Raw genomic sequence first — 9,890 nt, 5'->3', positions numbered from 1 at the left:
GCTATGCTCCACAAATACAGAGTTGTTTGATTACTTCATTATTGACACATTATCAGGCTTTTTGATTACTTCATGTCTTAGTGTATTTCTGCCCAGAAGAGGAAGACAGTTAGTTGTAAGAAATTGCAATTCCACAATTCACAGAAGAGAAATACTAGAACTAATAGTACAGCTGATACTAGTATTCTGTGTATAACAAAACCAAGAGTCTTCAGGGATGTTTTACTATTTGGCAAGTTTGAGGTCTTACAGAAATGACTAAAATGAGATTTGAAAGTAATAGAAGTTACAATATTAGAAAGAACATACTGTGCCTGCAATATATATTTGCAAAAAAAGTGGAATCCTCAAAAACATTTGGTAAAAATAACACAATTTGCTCATTAAGTTGTTTGTAGGCTTCTGAAATTCCCACTTTTTTTTTTTAGCTACACCACACCACAAATAGCTCACTCACATCTCGAGAGGTGGATTTCAGTTAAATGATATCTTCCTGCCTTCATCTCTATGTAATGTTTTCTGTATTATTGTTACACACAGAATAAAGAGTGACTTAGAAGGTTCCATAACTCATGTCTGTTCCAGAGCCAGATGCACCCCTATAGGAAACAGGCTGTATATCACAGATTCACAAAGTATTTGGAAATTTGCAGAAAGGTGGCTTGAGTGAAAACAAACAAAAAACAAAAAACCCCCTTTCAACTAATTTTTCCTCACTTTTTTTTTTTTCTGGCAAACTTTGAACATTAAAATACAGAAATAAACATATTTCATCTGAAATATGCTTGCATATGACACTAGGCATGGAGTCTCATCTCACACCATCTTGGCTGGGAAAAGATTTATCTTTTAATTAGTCTCACATACTTCAGACCAGGCTACGCTGCCAAACCCATTATCTCTAGATTTCATCATGGCAAGTGCTGTGATACTGTTTTCACACATTTGTTTCTTCACTTAATTTATCTGAGCATCTCCTCTACAAGTCTAAAAGTCTATTTGAATATCTGTAACCCATACACAAAATTGCTAATTAAAATAATTGCAGTTGTTCAGAATCTACCTCCAAGTAGTAGCACTTCAACCAAGAGAGACACTGTATAATTATCGTGCATAGACAACAATGGTGTCTTCCTGTCCCAAGGAATTAATGCCTGACAGAAGCAGTAATAGCTCTTATACTTCAGTCCAAACATCGATGTTGGGTATATTTTGTTTCGTTGTATTGATATTTGATTTGGTTGTTTTAACAGTGGTAGATACAATGACATGCTGAAGGCCGTGGTCATGGCTGCTTTTTGAGAGACCCCTAGTGCTGCCAGATAGGTGATATTAAAATTCCTCTAATCCAATTGTGTTTTGGTTGGTTGGTCAGTCGGTTGTTTTCAGGATGTAACTGTAAGAACAGAAAGCACCAGTAATCATTAACTGTCCAGATGTAGCCTCAAGACAATGGCAATAGCTAGAAAGAATTGCGAACAGTGAGGAGATGAGGAGATGAGTGAAGAATTCAGATTGTTACCTCAAAAATAATAGCAACACTCTCCCTCAGCAAAAGAAAAGGTGCCATTTTGATGTCAAGTAAATTGGCTCCCAATAGCTTTTTTCAGGACTTCACCATGACTACCAGAATTAGTTACATTAGAACTCCTGGTTTTCACTGTGATGTAGCAAGACTTAAGATAGGCACACACTTTCAGTTTCAGCATATTTATTTCCCAAGTAGCACTTCTGTTTACATTAGTTTTAAGAACTTGAGTTATGTCCTTTAGAAACTAAATGAGGTGTTTACATATTTATTGTTCCATCATCTGGTATACCACACCTAATTTTAATTTTTTAAACCAGCAGCAATTAAACAGCTCCAGGTTTATTGAAAAGGCTCTTAGTTTTGCATATTTTATCTGATAAAGAGACAAGAAAACTGTAAGAACAGGACAAACGCAACATTTTATTGTGAATCTAAAGCTATGTGCTCATCATGCTCTTTTACATTGCTTATTAATAAAAGGTTGTTTAACATTTCAGAAAACATTCTTAAAAGAACGATGAAAGAAAAGTGCTTCAAAACAACAAAATACAAGAATTAACCCCATCCCAGACTGGAGTCATCCAATATATTTAACAGAGGTGGGGTACAGAGTTTAGTCTCCACCTTTGGTTTTTGTCACTTTAGTCCAGATTTCTGAAAAATACTGACCAGCCCTTCACATGAAGAAAAGTTTGAATCATTTAGCAAAAACAGCTTCTATATTTCCATTTCCTTTGATAGGTGTGCGTTTATTAGATGAAGTGTTTTCTTCCCCACTTCTAAGGGTAAAGAAACCTGTGGAGCTGGGAGGCTACATCCCGAGCATCTTTGAAGAACACGCCTTTATTAACCAACTACAGAGAACGTTGGCTTTTTTCCTCAAAGCCACTTCTCTGAAATGGGATTTTAAGAAGTGCGTCTTATGAAGGCAAGGAAAGTCTTGCAGCAAAACAAGGCTGATCACCATAGCTTCCAGACACTATGTAAAGAATTTGCACATGAAAAAAATCAAACTCTGAAGAACCCACAGTGTTTAGCCAATATATTTAATCCACTGGAGGAGTGTATACCTTGCCAATTATTGCCGAACTCAGGAGGTAGTTATTGACAAAGTAAACAGTTTCCACTCTAAGACAGTTAACAATTTGCATGAGAAGCAGGAAAAACACAACACATTTGCCCATACTTCACAAGATTATTTTCTTTTTGTAGGAAGCAACAGTTTAACTTTCTCATCTTGTGGAATTACAGTTACAATATTTAAAAGAAAAAATAATGGAAATACTATTTAAAGAAAAAATTCTAAAAGAAAATAATTGATCCACTGGTCATCTCTTAGGATGACCAGCAGATCATCTTAAGTTCGAATATTCAGTAGGTGAGTAAAACAGCATCCTTCAACACTATCTAGCAGCTCAAGAGAACCTAACAATTAAATTGGCAACTGCCTCTAATTAGCATAATGACCGAGATAACTAGATTCATTCACTCCCTGCTCGCTATTTTTCATTCCGTTTTTGATATCTGTTAGAAGTCCCCAACACTGAAAACATCATGAAAGCTTGAGACCACCACAGACAATGGATGAAGATACAGAACCTACAACAGCGCCTGCCACCTCCCAAAGCTGCCACCTGCAGAAGCGTCACTAAGCACTGCAGCAGCTGGGTAAGCACGTCTTAAACACAACTGCACATCGTCCATGTCTTGGGTAGGAAAGTGCTGTAAGACTCTAGGGCACAGTTTCACCCCGCGTGGTGCTAAGGAAGCCCAAAGTAGAATGTTGATTTCCACACAAATTGCAGAACAGATGCCTCAGCTGCATTGGCCAGCGTATCTGACTTCAGTAGTCCCAGTGCAAAGTACTTCAGTTTCACAAGATGGGCTTGGCAGCAGTGCCGCTTGTTTAGAACAGAAAAAATACTATTTATTCTACACCAGAAGGTAAGGTTAATTGTCGGAGCAAGTTAAATATGTAAAAACTGCCATCGTAGAAACATTTGAGAGAATCTAACAGTAAAACCACCGATGGCCTCTAATTAGTGCAGTGACAACAAATTCCTTCTCAGTTCAGAGATCCCATTCCTCTCCATTTTAAAGTGTTACTATCACATTTATTATCCATATAAAGTAAGTTGCAGGGCCATATTCAACAAAACTATATTAGCAACTGACTTTCTGAAGTAGAGTCAGTAAGACATCTCAGGGGCAGAATGCCTTGTTCTAATACACTGAACTCTGTAAAGTCTAAGAAACTAACAGGACAGAGACTTATATGTGCACAAATAGCCTAGCTTAAGACTTATCTTTAATATTCAGTGTTGTTTTCATCTTAGCCGCAAGAAAAGAACCTGTACAGGTTTTGTGTACTCTACAAAAAAGTCAACATTAGCAAAAGGAACATCATAACACATGATAAATTCTCATTTTAAGGAGAAGGAGCTTGAGAAGACATTGTTCTTCCAGCACGTAGAAAGATAAAAAGTGCATTTCCTGCTTAATAAAAAGAAGCAAAGATCAAAGATGTATGAAGGAAGTTGTTAAAAAAAACCCAGAGAGTTTGATTTTTTTTCTTTCCTCCCTCTAGTAACTGCTACACTTTAAGTCAGTAAACCACACTTGCAGAGAGCCAGGCAGCTGCTTCCTAATCACCTCAAAAAAGTGGGTCAAGTCCCTCATTCATTAGTAGTGGACAGATTCAGGGGGAAAAAAAAAAGGCAGTTTAGGAGCTAATGTAACACAAATCTTTGCAAAGGTTAAAAGCATCCAAGCTGCTGTCCCACTTATCCTGTTCTAATTCAAGATACTGTATTAGAACTTAATCTGATTTTATGGTAAGTATACTTTCAAAGTTCTATATAAAATACCATAGATTTGGGAAATACAGGTATTTGGGTTTTTTGAGGGGTATTGGTTGTTGAAGATGAGAGGCAATGCCTTAAAGGGAACAGAATTATTACTAAAATACACTATTTGGAAAATAACATAGGAATGACATTTAAAGGAGATTTATGAACGAAGCAGCACTTGGTCATGGGCTAAAAAGTCACTGAATCATAGAAAGGTTGGGGTTGAAAGGGACCTCTGGAGATCACCTACTCCAACCACCCTGCTAAAGCAGGTTCACCAGAGCAGATCACACAGGAATGTGTCCAGGTGGGTTTTGAATGTCTCCAGAGAAGGAGACTCCACAACCTCCCTGGGCTGCCTGCGATCCAGCAGTTGAGATGTAAACTGATGTTGCTGAACAGAATTAAGTTCTTACTACTGTGTTCCAGAACTAATTTATAGGGCTGTAGTTAATCCATCATGCAGAAAACAATCAAGGCAGGATAAACCAAAAGCAGTGATACCACTCACACAGATTCTCTTGTACAAACAAGCAAAAGGGCTGGTGTCCCTTTTCTTTCTGAAGGAGCAACTCAGATTTCTGACCCTTTGTGCTGCACACTGGTGGCATTTTAGCAGATGGGAACTTCTACCTCTACGTTTAAGGTACGTATCACATGCCAATAGGTATGTATTTGAAATAAATACCAGTTTATTCCTCAAAATACATGGAAGAAAAGAAGAGTTTGATAAGAAATACTTAGGAATACTGGAAACCAGAGATGTTACCCTCAAGTTCTCATTTTGCAAAGGATCTCAAGGCAAGTGTACAAGCTTTATGAATAGGAAGCCCAAGGGTCCTTCTTATTTGTTTAACTGTCTGGCAGATGCTAACAAAACAGTAATATTCCATTAGAATATGAGGAGAAACTACTTTGACTGTGCCAGAGCACTGGACCAGGCTGCCCAGAGAGGTTGTGGAGTCTCCTCCTCTGGAGACATTAAAACCCACCTGGACACATTCCTGTGTGATCTGCTCTGGTGAACCTGCTTTAGCAGGTGGGTTGGACTAGATGATCTCCAGAGGTCCCTTCCAACCCAGCCATTCTGTAATTCTGTGATATTCATGCTTAGCACTACGAAGTCTATGACAAATATGGATCAAGTCAGCCAGGAATCTCCAGCAACAGAGATGGTCTACTGAAGGCAGAACTAAGGCAACACAAGCATTTAAGATTTAAGAGAATTCAAGATTTAAGCAACTGAAATCTTCCAGCATTTCTTACTTCTTCAGGAAGATGAATCAGGGGAACAGAAATCACATTTCATTTACAGCAGACATACATTTGAGAGTCGTACCATTAAGAAGGCTAGAAGTGGTTTGGTTAGATTATTTCAGAAGGCATACTTGTATAACACGATCTTCTCTTATTTATTTGCTTTTGCTTTTAAAATCAGTTAAAAGCATCTCTGGTTCAAAAAAACCATCCCAAACATATTGTATCTGTGTGTCTCCAAAGTCTGACACACTTTCTGCTATTTAGTACTCAATACTACGCGGTGAGCACAGTGTCTTCTCTGGGTATTACTATACTTAGACTGCATCTATCAGCTAGGGGCTTTTTCATATATAGGTGTATATATATCTATATAAAATATATTTATAGTCAACTTCCAGGGGAGTAGTCCCAGAAATATTTGACTTACTCCTACCAGTTAAAAATAAGTTAATTGAAAAATTAAGAACAAAATTTTCTGTTAAGATCAAAAGAAAACAACACTTAACTCAATTTAAACAACTGTAAACAACACGCATTTTTGTAATGTCACTAAGTCGGGAGAGTTGTCTCAAAAAAAGAAAAAAAGCAAGCACAAACCTGCTCTAAAAAGGAACGAGTGTTCTGCCTTGCAAACCCATGCAGAATTTGTAAACAAGTTGTCAAGCCTTTAGAACTAAAGGCAAAGATGTTTTCCTTTATTACAGTATTTAAAGGCTATCACTTAAGTGTTTTTTTTAATAGCTTGTCATTTATATAATAAAAACAAGTATTTGTACAAAGATGCAGTTTCTTTTTAAAAAAGCAGATCAGTTGAGTGTTTCATACTTTAATATATAAACCAAAACATATGAAAGCTATAAAAACATTAATGTGTGCCATGTATTAAACATGTAGCCTTGTATTTTAACGCTTACATGTGTAGATTAAAAAAAAATTATCACAATGGAAATTTTACTTTCAATTATCATAAACAGACCAAAATACAGAGTAGAAACACGTCATTTTTGAAACTTGACACTTAGCATCACTTACTCTCTCAAACATCAGCTGGGCTTCAAGCTGTACACCATAAGCATAAGCTAACATTCTATCAATGGAAGCGTTACAAAATGCATTAAGAGAAAATACTGCCAGTAAATGAATGTCTTAGTCTACTTTTTATTTACTAGTTTTTTAAAAGATAGTTTGAACTGGTTTTATAGGGTTGGGGTTTTTTACTGTTCTGCTATCAAAGGTCTTCTTTAAAACTGTCCTGTGAACAATACAGTCACATTACAACTAAACAAAAAGACAGGTAATAACAGACCAGCTGCTTTTTACACTTAAATTTTCATAATTCCCCAATGCCGTTCTTCCTTTCTGCATAGGGAAACTGTTTTATTTGGCACATTAAGGATAAAAAAAGTCAAAAACCGAACCAAAGTTTACAAACCTCCAATTTTAAGTTAGTAGTTATAAGGAAGAAAGTCAGACATCAATGTCATGGCAAAATTAAAAACAAAAAAAACACACACACAAAATAGGGAAAAGGTTTTTGAATGATCAATATCATCAGAGCCTTCTAGCTGAAACAAAATACATATATTATTGTTCAAACCATAATCAAATTGCTAGGAATCTTATCTCAAGTCCTACTGTGCTCTTACTTACAGTGTGTAAATCCTCACTAAATGGCAAGGAGGCTTTGATGAACACATTTCACATTGTATAATTTTTTCTTAATCTCAAGTTTTAATGCAGATGCTTAAAAGATCTGTAAAGTCCTGTAAACTCTGGCTGCTTTCCAGTAGTCTGTACTAATTGTTCCTTATGCAGCACTTGGTTCCACTGCAGGTAGTGCTTCACACTGTGGTGTCTCCAAAGTCCTTGTTCCAGCGAATATATGCTTCCAGGGTCTGAGGGCTCAAACTGCGCTTTATCTTCTTCAAAGACTCTGTGAAATCTGATAGTTTGATATTTCTCATCTAAACAAAAAATAAAAGACATCAGGATCACAAGTGGTTTACCTACTTCAGCTTATTCAAGTATACTTCAGTATTCACTTTTAATAAAGCATATTCTATGGGTGCTTCATCTTGACATAAGGAAGAAATTGTTTTATGGTGAGAACAGTCAATCACTGGAACAACCTGCCCAGAAACATGGTAGAGTCCCCATCGCTGGGGGTGTTCAAGATGCAATAGGGCAGGGTGCTAGATGACCTCATCTGGGCTCCCTTTCCTATGGAAGATGGGACCAGATGATCTTCCAAGGTCCCTTCCAACCTGGGCTGTTCTATGATTCTATAACCAGATCCAAGAGTCTTGTAATTTAAGACAATCAGTATTTACAGTTTTTAAATAAACTAACATTTGGTAATCATAATGTTTGCCTCGTTACTTAACTGCCCACAAGATTATTACTTCCTGTTTCACTAGGTGGTCCAAGCTGCTGCATATGAGGCCACAGAACTAAGAGTAAAATGTAGGATTTTTAATTAACACATGTATAGCATAATCTCTGCCTGCCAGGAGAATAAGGCACTGAAAGTTCTCACCCTTTCCACAACTGTATTCAGACCATAGGATGCTGTCAGCCAAATAATCCCGATTATCTAACCTCTCTGATACAATGTATAATATGTATATATGCCTTTCAGTCATTTGCTGAGGACATGATTGTAAGCATATATATCTCCCATACAGAGAAATGCCTGACATCATGGGCTATAACCAGAGTGTGTGGAACAACCAGTCTCATTGCTAAAGGAGTATTAACATTAAAACTGGAGAAGATTCCCCATGTTTCTTTGGGACTAGGCTATTGGAAGTAAACTTGCATTCACAACACGTTATCACAGGATGTTCTCATCTTCCTGCTACAAATCCTTTTGGCTTATCAGAGCCTTAGCCATGATCTAGGGCTAAACACAGAAAGCAACAGGGGAATTAAGTTTTGCTTCACTTTCCCTTACATAACTGTGGTTTGCACACACATTTGAACAGAAACTTTTATATGTGGGACCAAACTCCTCCTTTTATTTTGATGTTTACAGATGCAATTTGTGGTGAGGAACCTTTTTTTCTTTATGAAGGTCCGTGTGAATGAAAGTAAGTATTATACACAAACAAACCTCTCTTAAAGTCCCTCAGAGGTTCTCCCCAAGATGACGGAATAAAACACATCATTTGACATAATACTTCTGGGCATGTTTTGGGGGAGTACCAGTGCAAGCAAATAAAAGCCAGGCTTCTGACATCATCTGGTAGGTAACAGATAAAGTTGCAGTTCAGTGCAAAGGGAAAGGTGGGGCAGGCAGGCTGAAACTGACAACAGAGACTTGCTACGGGGAAAGAGTTGCTGCTCTTAAGCCTGATAACCAACAAACTACACAAAGAGCCTCAGACACTTGAGGACACATTTTTTTTTAATCACTATTTGTAAAGAATTTTCTTCAATGAAGAAGTAATCAAAAAGGGTAATACCACCAAGAAATTATGAGGTATTTTGTATGATACTATGTGTAAATAACAGGATGTTAAAAGTCTCTGATGAGCATGCATTCTACTCAGAGGGGGAAAATGCAACTGCAAGAACAGCATACCTCACTGGCAGACATGTTCTTCACCTGTTCTGGTTTTAATTCTGTGAAAATAAAGAAAGATAGTGTGTTTCATAAGAAAACTTCCACTGCTTCTGACAACTAAAGCATATTAAAAGCAGTTTTATTCTGAAAAAAGAAAAACACACCAAAAACAACAACAACAACAAAAACTCAAAACAAAACACACAAAAAACCCAAACCACAACTAAAAATTAGACCTCTCTGCCTCAACATCATCTCCTGTTCAGAAAGGTACGTGGTGTTTTTACCTCCTCCTTCCCCATTTATCAGCTCCTCAACCAGGCTGCTCCCACACTCAGTCACTGCAGATACAGTACAAAGTGGTAGCAGAACTAATTCCTTCTTCCTAAAGTATGGGGAACAGCACAGTAACAGAGCTGCCTTCCCCCATATTACTCCAGGTACCTACAACTCCCCTACCCCTCAAACATGCACAGATTTCAGGAAACAGAAAGTCACTGTCACCCAAGAACATAGAAATAAAACCAGGTGTAACACATTTTAAAAAATAAATTCTCTGAAAGCCAGGAGCAGGTAGAAGAAATAAGGTACACAACATTTTGTGGCCTCTTCCCAAACTGGACTTGCATGTGAAGTGATTTGTCAGCCAAGTAAAGCCTGCATACCTAAATGCACACTCTATTAA

The 9,890-nt window shown here is 37.3% G+C and overlaps 1 protein-coding gene across 5 annotated transcripts in view; it reads right to left on the bottom strand.

The window, feature by feature from the left end:
• Nucleotides 1-6,450: 6,450 nt before the first annotated feature.
• The window catches only part of SPAST (spastin), a 35,534-nt gene continuing 32,094 nt past the window's right edge, over nucleotides 6,451-9,890 (bottom strand). For all 5 annotated transcript variants that reach the window (XM_065057943.1, XM_065057944.1, XM_065057941.1 and 2 more), the window contains 2 exons: nucleotides 9,224-9,264; nucleotides 6,451-7,604 (listed from right to left, as the gene is read on the bottom strand). In XM_065057943.1, the coding sequence (XP_064914015.1) occupies nucleotides 7,482-7,604; nucleotides 9,224-9,264 (164 nt within the window). In that variant the 3' untranslated portion in view covers nucleotides 6,451-7,481. The remainder of the gene's footprint in view (nucleotides 7,605-9,223; nucleotides 9,265-9,890) is intronic.

Source organism: Columba livia, chromosome 3 (genome assembly GCF_036013475.1).
Source record: "Columba livia isolate bColLiv1 breed racing homer chromosome 3, bColLiv1.pat.W.v2, whole genome shotgun sequence".
Taxonomy (NCBI): domain Eukaryota; kingdom Metazoa; phylum Chordata; class Aves; order Columbiformes; family Columbidae; genus Columba; species Columba livia.
This window is presented reverse-complemented; position numbering and strand designations above follow the sequence as displayed.